This window comes from Gobio gobio, assembly GCF_949357685.1.
Source record: "Gobio gobio genome assembly, chromosome: 21".
Classification (NCBI taxonomy): Eukaryota; Metazoa; Chordata; class Actinopteri; order Cypriniformes; family Gobionidae; genus Gobio; species Gobio gobio.
Window position 1 is genome coordinate 27,907,536 of NC_137117.1, and position 17,946 is coordinate 27,925,481.

The 17,946-nt window shown below is 42.3% G+C and overlaps 2 protein-coding genes across 5 annotated transcripts; one reads left to right on the forward strand and one right to left on the reverse strand.

Annotated features, from left to right (window-relative positions):
• The first annotated feature begins 102 nt into the window (after positions 1 to 102).
• tasorb (transcription activation suppressor b) lies at positions 103 to 12,807 on the forward strand. Of its 4 annotated transcripts, none has more exons than XM_079802489.1 (23): positions 103 to 539; positions 1,711 to 1,856; positions 1,979 to 2,071; positions 2,468 to 2,540; positions 3,166 to 3,257; positions 3,387 to 3,521; positions 3,615 to 3,730; positions 3,817 to 3,851; positions 3,954 to 4,059; positions 4,146 to 4,249; positions 4,345 to 4,448; positions 4,625 to 4,697; positions 4,785 to 4,859; positions 4,967 to 5,668; positions 7,005 to 7,273; positions 7,349 to 7,475; positions 7,966 to 8,804; positions 8,898 to 9,017; positions 9,115 to 9,274; positions 9,660 to 9,759; positions 9,843 to 10,021; positions 10,120 to 10,254; positions 10,351 to 12,807. In XM_079802489.1, the coding sequence occupies exons 1-23, from the start codon at positions 230 to 232 to the stop codon at positions 11,760 to 11,762; spliced, it is 5,505 nt and encodes a 1,834-aa protein (XP_079658615.1). In that variant the 5' UTR covers positions 103 to 229; the 3' UTR covers positions 11,763 to 12,807. The 4 variants fall into 4 exon arrangements, with proteins under 4 accessions (XP_079658615.1, XP_079658617.1, XP_079658616.1 ...); XM_079802491.1 differs by having other exon boundaries at positions 4,967 to 5,464; XM_079802490.1 differs by having other exon boundaries at positions 3,820 to 3,851.
• Positions 12,167 to 16,284, reverse strand: LOC307117569 (amphoterin-induced protein 3). The gene is made up of 2 exons (XM_079802494.1): positions 15,974 to 16,284; positions 12,167 to 15,876 (listed from the first exon to the last, which is right to left on the reverse strand). The coding sequence occupies exon 2, from the start codon at positions 15,679 to 15,681 to the stop codon at positions 14,230 to 14,232; it is 1,452 nt and encodes a 483-aa protein (XP_079658620.1). The 5' UTR covers positions 15,682 to 15,876; positions 15,974 to 16,284; the 3' UTR covers positions 12,167 to 14,229.
• Between the last annotated feature and the right edge of the window lie 1,662 nt (positions 16,285 to 17,946).

Consider the following 17,946-nt stretch of genomic DNA (forward strand, 5'->3'; position numbering starts at 1 on the left):
GCTCCCCGTGCGCCAGAGACGTCCAGACGCTGCGCAGTTCACAGTAGCGCCACTGGGGGGCGTCAGGCTACGTGAATGTAAACAGAGTGACGCCAGAGTTTTGCAGTGGTGGGGAAGGTATACGTCACAGGCATAATGGCGGAGGCTGGTTGAGAAGGGGAATTACTCCGAGAAGCGGCATTGAAACCAACTTCATCGCCAGCTGATTAGGTGACCGCAGGTCCGAAAAATGGCTTGCAATTTCAGCCAGGAGAGAAAAATCGACAAGGAGAGCAGCAAGGCCGGCGGCCTAACACTGGAGGATGGCGACAGCAAGAAACAATTGTTGTCAGCCTCTAGCACGGCCACATCCAAGCAAAATGGCGATCAAGCTGAATGTGAAGACGAGCAAATGTCTGAACAAGATGCTTCTGAGCGGCGGAGGGCAGGGCTTTCGGACCTGAAAAATTGCGGCGGTTCGCCTTCGACACTACCGAGGTCGACCGAGGAGCTGCCAAGAAGGAATTTTCAGATTCCGAGGAAAATCAAGGAGCGGAAAGGTTGTGTGCCCCATTACTACCACTACTACTGCCATTCCCGAAATGCACTGTTTCTGTTTCGCAGCTTTCAAGTTCGCTAAAAGCGCGCTCTTTGGCGCTTGGGGTGAAATTAATAGACCTGTATTGATATATAAACGGGGGATCTATATAACGAACCACGTGATCGGCCTGAAAGGTTTGCACTAGTTACTAAATTGATTTTGTGCGAGTGCATTGCTCGGAGCTGCAGGTACGTAACGTTAAGGCGCTCTAATGCAACTCGCGCAGCAGCACGTGAGGTTTCGATTCCTTCGAGGCATTCAACGCAAATATCAAAGACGTGCATTTTCGTCTCACGGTTGTAAACCTCAACGAGGCCGGTGTCATTGCTTTGCTATTGGGCTCCACTGAGCACACTCCTCCTCCTACACCGTACAGTACTGCCGCACCACATGACACACTTCTTCCCCTCCTCATCAATGGCACCAGTGTGATTCCGTTGACCACTGCATTTCTGCACGCCGTTTGAAACACCTGTCAGTCCTGAACAACCAGCCTTATTTGGACACCTCATTCATTCCGTACTATTTCCTTATAGCGCGAAACAATTAAAGATATGATATCTTGCCAACAGAAAAACAAGCGAAACTTGTTGGTATAGTGCAAGGTTTTTTTTTGTAGGCGCTTTATCTTCTGTTTTATACGGCAAAAACTGTCTAAATAATTATTCTAAAGAAGATTAGCCATTTTAAATACATTTTAACCCCGGTTAATGTCGCTTCGTAAATGTTTTGATAAGTGAATCGACCAAGCTGTTTCGTTTGGCCATTATGAGGTTATGGGCATCGATTAACGAAAGCAACAAAATATTCGATATTTTACTTATTGATTATGCTTTTTTATTTTTTTATTATTATTGTGTCTTGTCTGGCAGCGCTATTTAGTATCAACATACTTTAACCGTCGCCTATTAAAACCCAATTTCACTAGTTTTGATCTATCTTGTTTTGCATTGAACTGCAAGATGCATCACATTGTCTTGTCAGGTGATGCGCAACTCTTTATTATGCACTCCTGTTGAGAAAAAAATAATCAAAAGACACTATACAGCTTCTATATTTTACTTGCCAGTTTATTTTATTGAATGTATTGATGTTCTGATCTAATGTCTTTAATGTGTGCTGTCCTCCAGGTCTCCTTCAGCATTTGTCTCCAGATTCCAGAGAGTTTGAGGAAGTTGTGAAGCTTCTGTCCTCGTTCTACCTGGACGCCACCTCCCGTGGGACTTTCACCTACACCAAAGCTTCTCTCGTTCACAATGAACTCTTGGAGAAAGAGGTGAGCGCTGCTTGCAATAGTAAAAGACTAGATGATTGAAATACTGGTCAGGCCACTTGGGGGCAGTTTTCAGTGAATCAAATACTGATATGGAATAATTAGACTTTTTTTTGTCTTCACAGTTCATCGAGAAGAAAAGGGAACTTAAGCAGAATAGTAGGACAGAGGCAGAACTCGCAGAATCCTATGCTTTTCTGCTACCTGAGAGGAATAAGGTGAGGTTGTGTTAGTTTTGTTTAACGTGGCATGATGTCTGTGAGTGTTGTTTTAATCGTAATATTAACACTAAGACTTTTGTGCAGTCTGAGCTTGACCTCAGAATTTTGTACTACTACATATCCTAAACAGAACTCGTATTACTCTCGTACTCGTAATATTCTCGTTTTGTCGTTCCTGTTAAGTTACTAAATTGTAAAGTGTTTATAATGCATTTACAACATAATTACTACAATAATTATAATATTGGCAGTACTTAGAACTTTTGAGGATATATGGCATAACATGTAAATGTGAGAAATATTACTTTGAAAGGGTTTTAAAGAGCATCATTTAGCGATAAGTCTTGGTTAAAAGTATGACCAACCAAAGGAATATCTGATTTTCTTTACCAGGCTCAATTGATCTGCGAAAAGGGTCTTACTGTGGGACATTCGCGGGTCAACAATCTGGGAAACCCTCTCAAAGGTGAGTGTTGTGCTTCCAGTGAGTCTGTTTAGATGTAATCCTTTGCTTGCGACAGGAGTCCTGGGAGGATTTTGTATTTCTGTGGTCACTTGATCTTGTGGTTTGGGGTAGTTGAATTGGTCGGGGCCAAAAAGACCACTGCTTCATACTTTCTTGTTATCACTGGGTCAAATAAATGTTAATAAACCAAACTTGCTACAGACGCTCATTTTTGGTTTTAAGTAACATCTGTTCTATATATTGGTCACCCCTATTACCTCTTTCTATTTTCAGAGCGTGTTTGAGGTTTTAGAAGTAACATTATGTTCATTTTCTTTCTTGTCAGGGATTTGAGGCAAATTTCTGAGACATGATCTTTGTATGGTTTAGTGAAACAGCTGCTGTGTGTTTAGAGACATTCACAAACCCAATTTTGTAAGTCTTGTAAATGCGAATAGGTTCGCCTTAACTGGTGAAATGAAATAGTTTCTGTAAATATTTAATTTGAGCAAACATAGACTCTGCATTCCACATGCATTGCTAACAAATTTCTTGGGATTACCCCAGGGCTTTTTATGGGTCACAGGAATGTCTCCCCAAGTAACTCTCCTATCCTTGATTAACTCCAACTTTTTTCTATTTTTAGGGGTTTACCTCTCAAAATACTCAGATTTGTTACAAATGAATCCATTTGAAGTGGGTGCTGCTGGAGACATAATAATATTTAAAGTCATGAAGGTAAGTCATTGACGGGGTCCAACATTTACACATGCCAAGCATCAAATGTGACAGTCTCTTTCAAAAATAAAAACGACAAACTTCACTGTGGTTTCAAAAACAACTGTGACCTTTTGTCTTTTTCTGCAGGGTAAAGTGAAGACAATATTTGAGAACATGCCGAAAAATAATCTTGAGCCGGCCCTTAAATATGACAGCCATGTGTACAAAAATGCCAGCAAAGTGACCTCATTATTGTCGTATAGGGCCTTTGAGCACACTCAGGTGAGTGAGTTTTTCAATATGGTCTTTTGTTTTGTAATGGCTGTTCAGATAGATGACCTGTTATGCATCTCATTTCCTTCTGTTTTATTCCAGCAATACTACTATGAATTTGCATTTGAGGAGCTACGGTCAAGGCCTAGACATGTGTTGCCATATGCGATTGTGTCTTTTCAATACAAAGGCAAAGAGTCGGCCACAGCCACACACAGGTATGAATGGAATAACTGGTGATGTGTGTAGAAAGTTTATTACACTCTGTTTTGATTTATTTTTAACAATTTATTATCTCTTTTAGCAGATTAAACAGCATGTTATATGAAGGGCAAAGAGGTATGATTTGTATTTCTCTTTATAGCAGCCTAATACAATGATTAGATGATGAGGCATATTATCTAACTTGCTGTATTGTTATTACTTAATTTGATGCTTTAGTTCGACGAAGATATACAGTTTGGAGTGGTTCGCTGGTGAATAAAGGAGAGGAGGTCTATCAGGTGTACATCCGGTCTTCAAGTCTCGCTCACCTTCCACTTAAACTGTGAGTCTTCTTTCTTTTGACCAATTATATTGAACTGATGTTTTGTGCATTGGTTTTAAATTGCTGTTTTTTTCCTTCTTCTTCAGACCAGACAAGCTTGACGTCAATATGGCTATGCATCTTGATCAAGTGAAGAGAAAGATCCCGCCTGTTCTGCTAACGTGGGAGGCGTACAGTGGATCACGAGAGGGTAGGATGAGTACCAGTGATGCTTTTCAGCCCAATACATGGGAAAACATTTAATATGTCAGTATTGACATGATAATGTCTTGTGGTATTTTGCAGTGTTGAAGTGTGGGATGTACTGCAGCCTGTATGAGGTCATGGGGAAGAATAAACAGGAAAACAGTCTCTCGGGACTTCTGCACCGGCTTGAGAGAGAAAGAATGGTGAGCTCATTCACAGCCCACTTTACACTTTGATTGAATTAATGTCCGCAGCTTTACTCTAACCATTACCGCCCACCCTCTCCCCTCTACACGGTTTCATCAGTCTGTTGATAGAATCTGTGTCAAACTGCTGATGTTTTATTATAGTCATTTTATACTATATCTCTTCACTCTAGGTTTTGGTGAAGCCATTGATAGACAAAGGATTTCTCTTCCTCCTTTCATCCTCTCAGTTGTTCGCTACCACTGGTAGGTATATGCATAGCCTTTAACCTTGTACACTGCATTGACACTGGCATGAAATAATGGAGGATATTTTTTCTTGTTTCTTTAAAGAGCGACGAGGAAGAAATGACAGGGTTTTGCAGGCGCTTTTTGTTTTTCAAGAGCAAAGAATGATCTCTAAACTGAGTAAGTGTCTCTCTTTTTTTGGTAGTTTCTTGAGGTTTGTTTGCATTTTAAGTGTGTATGCATCACCTTGCAGTCCTTCTAATGGCTTTTGTTCTTTTATTGTGAAGTTTTGAAGAACTCTGGAGTAGATGAGGATCCTCCACTAGAGCCTAAAGACCCAATCTGCCAGCAACTAGATAATTGTGTACCCGCCCTGCATCATGGTCTCTACAAGCTGCGTGCCAATCCACCCAAAGAGCTCGCGGTGGGACTGAAACGTCAGGCGCTGGACTACCTCAACCAGAAGGAGCAAGGTGCTATCCGGCCCTTTCACATCGTAGAGTACCGGCACAGTCTGGATGATCGGACCAACCAACACCCGCCGCCTCGTCCTAAGAATATGGATTTGGCACTGAACTCTTACATATGTGGTCCGGGACAGTTCCAGCTGCCTGTGGAGGCGCTGCAGCAGGGTCTTATGGAAAGCAGACAGGAGGCAGCATCTCCCCCAGCAGGTGCAGAAGAGTACAGTCCTGTCTCAGACTGGGGAGGGTCGGATAGACAGGCGTCAAGCAGCAGTACAGTTGGGGTTTCTCAGTCTAACGGTGGTGCTCAGAGGCCACAGAGTGAGTATGACAAAGACAAGATGGAGAAATTGTTAAAGTTGATTCAGTTACATAAACGGACTTTGAGCAAGGAGGAGGGGAGTGGGCCAGAAAGAGAGGAGGAGTGGGACGCCGCTGGCCTGAAGAGGAGGCTGGAGAGGGAAGGTCCTGGAGGTGTGAGCAAGTACCTTAGGACAGGTCTACTGAATGGAGAGCCGGGGAGAGGTAAGTCTCTGCTGAAATAATGTAGAGGAGGGAACAGCATGGAGGTTGGATACCATTGTAGGGGAACTGCAGTTAGACCACATAAAAAGACCAAAATGCTCAATGAAGAACAGGAGTCAAAGTTGAAGTTCAATCAGTTGACTGTGAGTTTACTGAAGACAAAGTTCTCCACACTTCCAAAGGCTGTAGAAAATGAGTATGAGGATCCAGCCTCAAACTAACTTAGGATACAGAAACAGTAGTACTTACAGTTAATCAGTGGACGTCATTCCTACAGGTTCTGATATGTTAACAGTACAGATCATTCTAGCAGCATCCAAACATAGCATTCTGTTCTTTACGCAAATGAGGTCATTATATCTTTGACACGCTTTATCCAATATAAGTAAGAAAGTTTTGCAAGGGTCACATGAATTCCGGAAGGACTCATCTTGGCTGCTGTTGAACTCTCCTGGATACTATTCCTTTGGCAAGGTCACATGTCTCTAAAAAATAATAAACATCCCCTGCAGGAACAATTAGATAAAACATAGGCAATATCTTTTACCTTCAAGGCTGAGTTTTTGTCAGAAACAAAACATGAAAACTATGATTTCCATTTCATTTATAAAATACAAGAAGAGGGATGGTGAATCCTGCCCCTTCACTTTACAGGGTTCTTTTTTTCTTTTTAATAACGATTATGCAAGATTACATTTCTAACATTTATTTTTTTGTAATGTGTTAAAGTGAAGGCTTTATATATAAAATCTCAAATGATTATGAAGGAAAAAGGATAATGCGGCTTTAGAAAAACTCTGTTTCTAGAAATCCATATGAAAATGCTCTTTAAAAAAACACATTTGTCTTATTTAGTGCTGTTATTTAAGTAAAGGGGGTATTCAACGGGTCATGTGAAGCGTCACATGTCTGAAAGAAGTGCAGTGAGCCTAATTAGAGACAAGGTGCTCTATCTACTTGCACGAAAGAGGTCCAGAGACGCCGAGAGAGAAGATTGAGGCTGATGCATCCGCCCAACCCTAAGAGTAACTGCTGAGGACCTTATTAAAAGTGATAATATTTGCGAGAATTTGCCTGCAACAAATTTTAGTTACTTTATGACAGTTGCTTCATGAAGTGTGTTTTTTCTGTATGTGTGCATTTCTTTCATGTTTTTGTTTCCAATTACACCAGCACTAAAAGGTGAATCCCATGAAACCTGTCAGGAGCATGTCTGGGTTTTGTCATCTCAAAATAAAAAATGAAAAATAAAATTTTGCTCCAGCTCAATAGAGTATGACTGCAGTTCCTTAGAGACATGAGCTCCTTGTTGACAGCTGGTTTCTCTTTCTCCTAGTGGTGATGGACAGCATGGGGCTGTGTGACACGGACCTGCGGGAGCAAGTAACTCAGAGTGCCACCCTCCGAGACACGCATGCTTTGCTCAAACTCTTTCTCAGCACGCTCAACAGGATGGCCCAGAACTCTGACACTGCCAGCAGCCAGCCTGCCATGCTCCCCAAAGAAGTAGAGGGATACGAGCCCACTGACTCAGCCGCCCACTGTGATCTTGACCTGCGTGGCAGGCGTGCTGATGAGGAGCAGGTTAACCTGGATTATTTGGAGGTGTGGACTGTTCCTTATGATATCTAAAGCCACGCTCAATTTCTGTTTTAATTAACCTTTAATATGCGTGTGTAGGAGCAGATAGCCTGCAGCAGGAGCAGTGTGGATGTGTACAGTCCCTCTCCCAGGCTGGAGCAACAGCCCTCCCGTCCAGCAGAAGCCTCACATCAGAGCCACCATCTCTGGACAGCGTCCGCCACAGGTTCGTCCTCAACTGCATGTTTGCGACAGACTTGTTCTTAATATACTCTACTGTTCAAAAGTTTGGGGTTATATTTAAAAAAAAAAAAAACATTTTTGAAAGAAGTCTTCAGTTACGTTTAGTTTTTTCCTTAAAAAATATTGTAAAACATTTTTTTTATTGTGAAATATTACAATTTTAAAATAACTTCTTGTTAATTATATAATAAAATATATTCATAGGATGGCAAAGCTGAATATTCCGGAGCCATTACTTTAGTCTTCAGTGTCACATGATCCTTCTGAAATCATTTTGATATGCTGTTTTGGTGCTTCTTCTGTTTTAGTCATTATAGTTACTATATTACATTCGTATAACAGTTATTGATTTAAAAATGCCAAGATTTAAAAAGTCAAATCTTGTATAGTGCAAAACAATTTTTATTCATAAATTGAATTTATTAAAGTAAAATAATGAATGGAAAAAACTAATAAATACGTTCTGTTTTTAGCTTTAGAGGGTGTTTGTGAACCTTTTGTTGCTGGAGGGGAGAAGCAAGTACACACTACGGGCAAAGTAGTAGACACTATCCTTGACAGCGAGTTCCAGAACCTCTGCACAGGGATCCAGAAAATGATGGAGGACCAACATTTAGCCTACACCCCATCAACTCCGTTGCCGCGACGTGAAGATCAGGCCAAACGGTCGAGCTCATTCTCACCTTTTGTATCCAAATATGTCTCCTCGCTGCCTGTGCAGGGCTACGTTAACAGTCTCTGTGAAAAGATGGACCGTATGATCCGTTCTCCCAGTGCGTCTTTAGAACCCGTGGCTGTTGTGTCACCACCTGCTGTTGCCCCAGTGCCCGCCCACTTGCCACCTGCTCCACCCCCTTCTGTCATGCCAGCTCCTGCCCAACCCACGCTGCCCTCACCTTCTGCTCATCCTCGCACTAAAACATCATCTCCAGTGCCTAAGGCTAAGGCTTTGTCGACCAAGCCACACGCTACCCTTAAACCTTCTTCTTCAGTCAAGCATCGCCTTGGCACCGTCAAAGAGGTCCACCTGTTTTCAGCAGAAAAATCAGTTGACCCCAAGGGTTCAGATGTTGTGGGAAGTCCTATGTGTTCTCCATCAGCAGGAAGTGCCAGTCATCCTCGAATCACTTCAGTCCCAGAGATGCCCTCAGAGCCTACTCTTGCAGGAACCTCAAGCGCTGTGGGGGGCAGCGTTATCGGGCAACTCAAGCCAGATGTGTTGTGCACACTGATGGAGATTATGCAGAAGAATGCAGTAAAGTTTTACATTCAGAGAGGAGATGAGGAGAGTGAACTCTGCACTGAGATCAAGGTCTGAAAGTATAAAATGTCAGAATATTCAGTGTGGTTTAATATTTTGAACAACCTTTTAAAAATCTTTAACCTCCTTTGTTTGATTTTACAGGGGTATTTAAGAAGTCTTGGAAACATCGATTGCAACCCTCAGAATTACCTAGAGATTAAAAGTCAGCAAAAGTTTATGATCATTATTCAGAATGAGGATATCGCAGCTCATGTACATAAGGTAACTAATAACTCGCCATTGTAAACTTCTGTTTCTTAGTTAATTTGTTGCATAAAGTATCTATTTTGAGACCTGGTTCCCTCTATAACACATTTAGATCCCAGCGTTGGTGTCTCTAAAGAAATTGCCTACGGTTTACTTTGCTGGAGTGGACAGTCTGGATGATGTGAAGAATCGCACTTACAATGAGCTCTTCGTGTCTGGAGGTCTTATTGTGTCGGATGAGCTCATTCTTAACCCTGACAATATAACACTAGGTAAGAGCTGAATGTAGACGGGCTTACAAAATCCTCCATGTTGAAACAATTTGTCCAAAAATGTACTGTGCGCGCTTCATATCTTAAATTGTGAATGCAAAAATTGGTGTATCTTTTCATTTAAAGTCAGCATTTAACCTCCATACTTTTTATTCAAAACATAACCCGATCTTCCCGTTGAAATGACAGATTTCTCTGGTGACGTACTTCTCCAATCATTAGTCTGCCCCTTTATTCCAAATGATTGCAAGCTCACATTCAGAACGGCCTCTATCAAATACATTTTGATAATTCATTCCACTGATATGTCACAATATGGAAGAAAAAAAATCTGTTTCTACTTTCATTACGTCAAGACTTCAATAACTGACATTTGTGTTTACAGAGAAGCTAAAGGCATTTCTTAAGTTCCTGGAGGAACAGGGCTCACCTTGGAAGTGGAAGGTGCACTGTAAGACTCAGAAGAAGCTTAAAGAGCTCAGCAGGTTAGAGACAGAATGATTAGTCTAATTCACCATTCCTGACAGACTCCTAGTCTCCAATATCTCACACATCTTTCCTTTCACAGGTTAAACACAAGGGCCCTGAATCTTTTGAACCTGCTGACGACTTACCAGAAGAAACACCTGGTGGAGTTTCTGCCTTATCACGAGTGTGATACTCCATCTAGGCAGGCTCCTGATTTGGACTGTTTGGTAAAGCTGCAAGCTCAACACACACAGCTACGGCACCTCATCTTCCTCACAGGTATGCGCAACAGGTCTAGTTAGGCTGGTATTTATGATGGGGTTATGTGGGGTCATCTGTAATGTTTCTTAATCAATCGGTGCTCTGTTCACATTCAGAAAAGCATGACGACAGGTTCTCACAGTTCTCCGGCAGTGGAGTCATCATTGCAGGTATGAACGACATCATGAACAACTTCCAGAGTTTGATCAGTGTCCCAGAAGAAGTAGCATTGGCTGCACTACCTGATCCAGGTAAAGACTACACAGTCCTTTACTACTTTACTACAAAATTCACAAAGAAATTGTAGATTTCAATGTTGACACCGTATCTTCTCTTTGACTGTTCAGTGGAGCCTGATGCAGTTCGAGATGAGGAGGACATGTCTATTGACTCTGAAGATGACATGTTGGTTATCACCGAGACTCCCATTCAGACTGAAAATGACCTGTCGGAACCGCAGGCACCTCAACCCCCTCCGCCTCAGACTGATGGATTTCGTCCTCCCCTTCCTGACCAACCCTCTTTGGACCCCATTGTCGATCCACTTGTGCATCCAAACCCTACCACCTACCCTACCCAGGGCTCTTACTTGACTGATTATGCAGCTTTGAAGTCTGCCATTGCTCAATATAAAGCTGCCACTCAGGATAGTACACCTAGGCCTGAAGGAGAGGACACCCTGGCCAGTTTCGGCGTGAACCCCCACCAGAGCTACCTGTGTCCCAGCTCAGCACAGTGGAGCCCTTACTCTGGTTCTCCTGCATACCACATGTCCTCGGCATATTCATCTCCTGTCAGCGTGGCCTCCAGGGGATCAGAGTACAGTCAAACTGCCGCTCCTCCTGGGACTCAACCTCTAACAAACACCTCTACTTTACCCATTGCCCTTCCCCTTTCCCTCCCGCAGCTGCCGATTAGCTCGGTGGAGGTGCCTCCTACTCCAGAGTCAGCCTCCTCTCTTCAGCCACCTGGTCCCGTTCCTGACAGTGTGGGACTGCCTGGGGCAGCAACTGCAAACACTGCTAATCAGCAGGGAGGCTCTCAAACTGCTAAAATGGGTGTAGAGACTGCTTCCTCGTCCTCTCGTCACACAACTTTTCCCTCCTACCCAGATGCTACGCTTTTTCCAGCCCTCACGCCAATTCCCCCTGTTCCACCACTTTACAGCTGGGTTCCTACACCGGGAGCCCAGCAAGGATACACGGCTGGACAGAGTGGGGCAGGATACAGCGCTCTACCTTCCGCCCAAACTGAGGCTGCTAAACCTGCAGATGGATCGTGGATGGGAGATTCTGAGAGTGGAACCTCTCGTGGACAAGAGGAAGATGTCCCTGCTTCAGCCACCTCTAAAGTGGGCCAGCAGGAGGGCGGTAGAGATAAAGGAAGTACACTGGGAGGTTCGACTTCATGTGGCCAAGGCAGCAGAACTCCAGTGAACTCTTCCTCTGAGAGTCTGGGCGGCAGTCAAGCCCCTCCCACCAGGGGTGGCACTTCAAACAGAGGACTCTTACCCATCCCTGGAGCCACACTGGGAGCCTTGTGCCGAGGCGGACACAACAATAGCATGTACAATCCTAGGGGGGGACCCCCTGATATGATGCGTGGTGGCTTCAGGGGTCGAGGAGTACCACCGCATCCCATGAGATCTAGACCTGGCCGGGGTCACATCAGAGGGGGCCCGTCCTGTAACTGGGGCTATCCCCCTGGGAGGGGAGGGGGTGGTCGATCAGACTACTATTCGGACTACACCTACAACTAAATGCCATAGGGATGCCAAGCTCCCTCATAGACTACTGGCATTAGGAATGTACATATTTACCATTTAAGAGCACATCAAAATATCATCTGAAATAAAAAAGGAAAAAAATTAAGAAATCTGGTTTTGTATAAATGAGATTGGTGACTCAGACGGTGGCCAGATTTTCACTGTTTTCAGTAATGCTCTTCCTAAACAAGATGTTTGAGAAACCTTGTTCATACCACTATATTTATATTGCCAAGAAATGTAATTGCCTTTCAATGTTTCATTTTTGTCAATACTTTTCGTTCGGATTTTCAAAAAATGGTTTGTGAACAAGGAGCAAAATGCAAACAATATTTTTTTAAAGAGAGAAAGTGAGTCGTTCTTCATTTTAGCTGTTTTTTGTTTTTTTTTACATTCTTGGTTGTACAGATGTTCTATTAAAACAAGGTTGTATCAAACATTGTGATATTGTGTTCAGTATTAACTCACAGTTGGGAATGGTTGAAATCATTGTACATGTACATAGTTATTTATGATGTTATATAAAAAATGGTTCCAGATTTTCTTTTCCAATGAGGATAATCAATGCCAAAGCTGTTTCATATGTGTGCATCGGCAACATTCGACCTAATGGTTTTACAGCTGGCCAGAAGAGGGCATAATTTCTTAATTGATTCTGCCGGTCTGATGCAGTTTTCTAAATGGTTTGTTTCTTGTCAAAAATCAATGAATTAATGTGTTTAAATATATAAAGCAGATTATGCATCTTGATTTCAAAACTGACTCTGAATTTGCCCATTGTACATGACAAACATGAATATAATTAACTGAAATTCTGTTGAAAATACCTCAGGGCATTTCACAAATGTTACTATTTACCAGATAAACAGCTGACTCTCTAAAAACAATGTGCAAGATTTTTGCTATTTCTACATTTCAACCCAAGTGGATGTCAGGTGTGGCTGAGAGGTATGAGAGATCTGTCGTTTGGTTACATTTATCACCACCTGAGTTCAGTATAGGTTAGAAAGAAAGATTAGACCAAATCATACCAGCAGCAGAATGGAAAAAAAAGAAAGCTTAAAGGATTAAGAGAAGGCTGAAAAATTGTACCTAGTTTTGCCCCAAAGAGTAATCTGCTAAAATCTGACCCCTGGTCATCTCATCTCTCATTTAATATAGTCATCTCTCAAAACAACACTAGTACAAACACATGGCTGTAATGGGGCAGTCACTGTTATATAAAGAAAAGTTGCTGTTACAAACGGTTTTTCCGTTGTTCCTCTGTTCAATAGACAGGGAGACTTGATGTTAACAACATAAAATGAGATGAGTTTGATGACAAGATCAGATCCGTTTGGTAAGTCTAATTAATGTTTTGGCATTATAGGATGTACATGTTGCAGACATAAAGAGATGTTTTTTATTTAAACATCTGGTAGCATTGCATTTGGCAGGGCTTTGTGAACTGCACAACAGTGGACAAACAACCAGGGGACATGTGTCGTCGTATTACGTATGTGGAAGTGGGTTGCCACAGATAAATCTGATCACATCTGGAAATGGGCTGCATGGATTAACTCTGTACCTTGGTGCTTTTTCATTTTCATATTTTGCTTTTAGTTTGCATACTGTGCATGGTGTGGGAGGGAAAATTCTGGCAGGGGCGTTAATCCTCTCCCACAGCACATCTCTGTAATGAAAGAGCAATTTGCTTAATGCAAAGTGCAGAAATGAATATTACACATAAACAGACATCACTACATTGATTTCGCTGCTGCTTCTTCATTTATCTTGTTATTTGCTTTTCACAACTGCTAGGTGCGAGCAAGCAGAACATTTATTTTCGCATTCCGTCATGGTTCCGCACCAAAACGTTCATGTTTTCTTGACATGAAGGATTAGATATATCTAATGGTAATGACACAACTGCAGAGATTAAACCGTAGTCTTAAATAGATCTAGATGGCCTTCTGTTGAGGATTTAGATTACTGAAATGTCCTCTCTTTAAATCACTGTCTGCTTATAGTATAATATCTACAGCACCTAGATGTTTTTGACTACCTTCAAAGGGACTTTACCTTTCTGAGAAACTATACATGAAGATATTCCCAGCTGATAGATGTGTAACTGACAAAATCAAAGCTCAGATAGTTTTTGTTCTGTGCAAATAACTGCAATGCTGGCCACCAAACATTGCGACTGTAATGTCTTTTGTTCATCACAGTGACTTTTGAGCTTTTTGGATCTCTAAAATATAAAATTCACCGCTTTGGATTTACAGCACATTCACTAGTAGTGCAGCCCCAAGCATTCAGCATGAACAAATAGATCACTTCATACGGTGAGACAGGAGACACCCTCTTAATCTGAGGATCAAAATAATTTATTAGGGAATGATGACAGATTAATTTGTGATGCTTGTACCTATGATTCAAACAGGCTTAAGCAATCCGGTAGGATTTTGAAGTCACAAATGTGCTACTCTGAGTAATTTCTTTCTCTAATAATGGTAAAGTTTTCTGTGTCCCATTCAATTGCAGGCTGTTCAACAACAAATGCAGCTTTCGGATGGCTGTTTTTCCCTGCCTCGAGTGGCTCAAGGAACACTACGTGCCTGTCGGAGTGAGACTTGCCCTTGAGTCGATCAGTCGAAGGAGCTGCAAAGATAGAGGTCAGAGTGCAGCGGTCTTCCCCAAAGGTTGAGATGGCTGGAGAGGGGGGAGGAGGTTTGCAGCAACCACAGCGACATGGGGTTAAATACAGATATATCAATATCAGGACAAGGGTCACAACACACCCCAAAAGAGTGGTGTAGCCTGTGTTGAACGGCTCCTCCGAGGATCGCTGGGCTATCACAGTTAGGTTGACTTCTCGTGATTCGTTTATCATCCTCGTATTATCCACAGCAGTGCACTGGTAGACCCCTGAATCTATGGACTGGGCAGCAAGAATATCCAAGCTACCATCTTGATTGAGACGTAGAGTTCCGTTCTGGATCAGCTGAGAGATGTTCTCTTGATGAGGAATGATCCAGCTGTAGGACAGGTCTTCTCCGTTCAGTGTTCCAGTGCAGTCCAGTTTCACATGTTCACCCTCGTAAACAACTTTATCAGCCTTTGGGGATATCAGGGATATCATCTTCTCAATTGTACAGTTCTCAAAGAGGTGAGAAAAGCGCAGAAAATTTATTGAGATTTGAGGTTCACCGTACATCAGACACTTGTAGTCATCCTTGTAGTCTTTCACGCTTGCGTATCCCTTCTGCTCCCAGTGCCAAAACATGCGGTACACAGAGCAATCACACTCCAGACTGTTATTATGCAGAAACAGGCCTTTTTGTACTGCAACAGGCAACAGCACAAGGTCATCCATGGGCAAACGAAACAGACGGTTTGAGGAGAGGTCCAGCATAACCAGGTTGGGGTGGCTTTGCTTGCGAACTGAGAAGAACGGGAAGTCTGTGATCTGGTTGAGGCTGAAGTAAACCTTTCGGAGACTGCTGAGCCCCATCAGCGTGTTGCTCTCCACGCGAGAAAGACGGTTGTTGTACAGCAACAACACCTCCAACGCTGGCAGGTTCTGGAAGTGATACTTTCCCACCACCTGCAATTTGTTGGAAGAGAGGTCCAGGTATCGTAGACTGCTGATGTTATGGAAAGCTCCTGGACTAAGCAAGGAGATGCGGTTATGGGACAAATGCAAAGTGTGCAGCCTTGGGACCCCGTAGAAGCTGCCGGCTGCCAGCCATGTTAGTCTGTTATGACTAAGGTCCAAGACAGAAGACGTGAATGGAAGCTGGTTGGGAAATCTATCCAGACCTAAAGAGCCACAGTTCAGTATGTCGGAGGTGCACAGGCAGCCCTGAGGACAACTAGCGCCTGAGATCCGAACCAAGAGCGAGATCAAAACCATGTAAGATGTAGAGGTCATTTTCTTTTAGTTGCACGCTGAAAGGATTACATCAGGAACAGTGCTGGCACAGTTGGAGAAACACTCAACACAGGAAGCCCTTTGCTCTTAAATCCTAGTTTTACATTTGTCATGTCCTCCTGTATTTCACATATGGGCATCTAATTTCCTCTGTAATATAAGAGCAGATGGACAAAATCTAGGGCAAGGAATGCCCTAAGAATAAAAAAAAAAAATACTATATATAATTAAAATGTATGTTTTACATTAGGTTAAAGTATTCTTTTAGCACAACATACACAGGAAAGCCTACCAGAAAAGTCACATAGAATCTGGTTCCTCTGTTCTTACTTTGATGTCACAATCCATAATTAGAAGTTGTTTGAACCGATTATCCTGATCTGAAAATATCCAGAAACTCCAACGCGTATTCCAGTAAGTTTTATATATCCCTAAAACGAAACTCGCACCTTTCCCAGTTCTCCCGAGGCTGAGCACCCTTGTTGTTTGCAGAGTGCCCTTTCATTAAGTGATGAGCCCACAGAGCGCAGCACTAATCTCTTCCCATCCTTCCCTCTGCTTCCTATTCAGAGCACCGCCTCATGTCTCTCCCTCTCACGTTGTGATTATTCCTGAAACGGCTCCCTCTTTTTTTTTTAAATCTTTCTTTCTACGTCTCACTCTGTCTCTTTCTCTCTCCTATTGTTTAGTTCCTTTAATCCCCTCTGGATTCATCTTTTTCCGTTTCAACCCCCGCCCCCATACAGCACATCTCTTAACAGGATTTCGGATGCTGTGTGTTTTTATCGTCTTACATTTCATGAAAATCATCAGAACATTTGGACTTGGATGAGAGAGAATTTGTTGGAATAGCACGAGGTACCAGTCAGCTTTGACTCCCCCTCATCTCCGCTGCCAGGCGGTGTTTGGCAGCTGTTGTCGGTTGTCTTGGTCATGGTGGTCCTGAGGGAGCTGACTGCTGTCACAATGCATTGGTCTTGGTTTGTTTGTGCTTCTCCAGAAGCCTTTAGCAGAGTGTCTCCCACAGTCATCATCTTGTACATCTGAATTGTAGTATTGATATTTCATCTAAATGATTTGGAATATCTTTATAACTTTATGGGCAAACCTCTTTATCTCTTTTGAAAAATAATTCTATAATGATATCCACCTTCAATTTATATGTCCATGTTTTAGTAGGTAGGTGGAAAATGAGGCCCATCCAAGCATAATGTTTTGGAATATAATAGATCTTGGAGTCAAGGCAAGTTAATCAGTCACAGCATGTGACGAATCAAAAGCTGTGAAATAGAATTAGGATGTTTGTTTTTATAGAGTGGCATTCTGTTAGGGTGGCATCTCTTCAGAAACACTGATGCATGGCATAGATGCTGGCAGCAGTCACATTGACAGAAGCACAGCGTACTCCCCCACACAAGACCAAACACTGATAAGTCGTACAGTATTCCAGAAAATGACTGAAAACAGCTTTGCACAGTATATCTACTCTACACTCACATGATGTGGGCACACAAAATGCTGAATGTGTGGGAAATTAACTGAACTTATACATTTTCTGTGACGACACACCATTTAATAAACTCTTATGTGTAGGCCTATATTCAACTGACCTTTCAAATCGGAGTCTCTCTTTGTGAAAAACGTTTGCCAGTTTTTGATGAAAACATTTCTAAAATTAAATTTCAATCACATAATAATTTCCCACCTTTTGGAAAGTCCGATGGAGTTGGAACATGTGATTTGTTTAAGCGCGCGTTCTAGCAGGACGTCAGGGTGAGAAGAGTCAGGTTTGTTTTATTTATTTTTAGAAAGTGTACTGTCGAGGTCTTTTTGCACCCTGTGTCCAAACGTTTTACAGTGGTATTTATCTAAACTACTTTTCCATTAGTTAATGTAATAATTTGTATTATTATTATTTAATATATTAGAAAATGTATATATCATAGAAAACATTAATTTCATAGACGTTGCAATCATCAAATAGGTTATTCATATAAACAACCAGGAGGTGGAGGCACTTGCATACGTGACAAATGGCATGATTTTAGTCCAGTGAACGTATGCTGAATGGGACACTACAACAGTGGTTGATTTTGACTTTTCATTATTTTGTTTTTGTTTTGTAATTGTTTAGAAGCCACTGAATAGCTGACCTATACCTAGCTGACCCTGCTCCTGGAGGCCCACTGCCCTGCAAAGTTTATAGAATCTGCTTCAGTGTGGCTGCATCCAAAATCGCATACTTCCCTATAAAGTAGGCGAAAA

What these genes read in the sequence shown, in the direction of transcription:
- LOC307117569 (XM_079802494.1), bottom strand. Translation starts at nt 15,681, where the DNA reads ATGACCTCTACATCTTACATGGTTTTGATCTCGCTCTTGGTTCGGATC.
- tasorb (XM_079802489.1), top strand. Translation starts at nt 230, where the DNA reads ATGGCTTGCAATTTCAGCCAGGAGAGAAAAATCGACAAGGAGAGCAGC. An exon ending in GAAAATCAAGGAGCGGAAAG is followed by an intron (nt 540 to 1,710) that starts GTTGTGTGCCCC and finishes GCTGTCCTCCAG; the next exon opens with GTCTCCTTCAGCATTTGTCT. An exon ending in TCGCAGCTCATGTACATAAG is followed by an intron (nt 9,018 to 9,114) that starts GTAACTAATAAC and finishes TAACACATTTAG; the next exon opens with ATCCCAGCGTTGGTGTCTCT.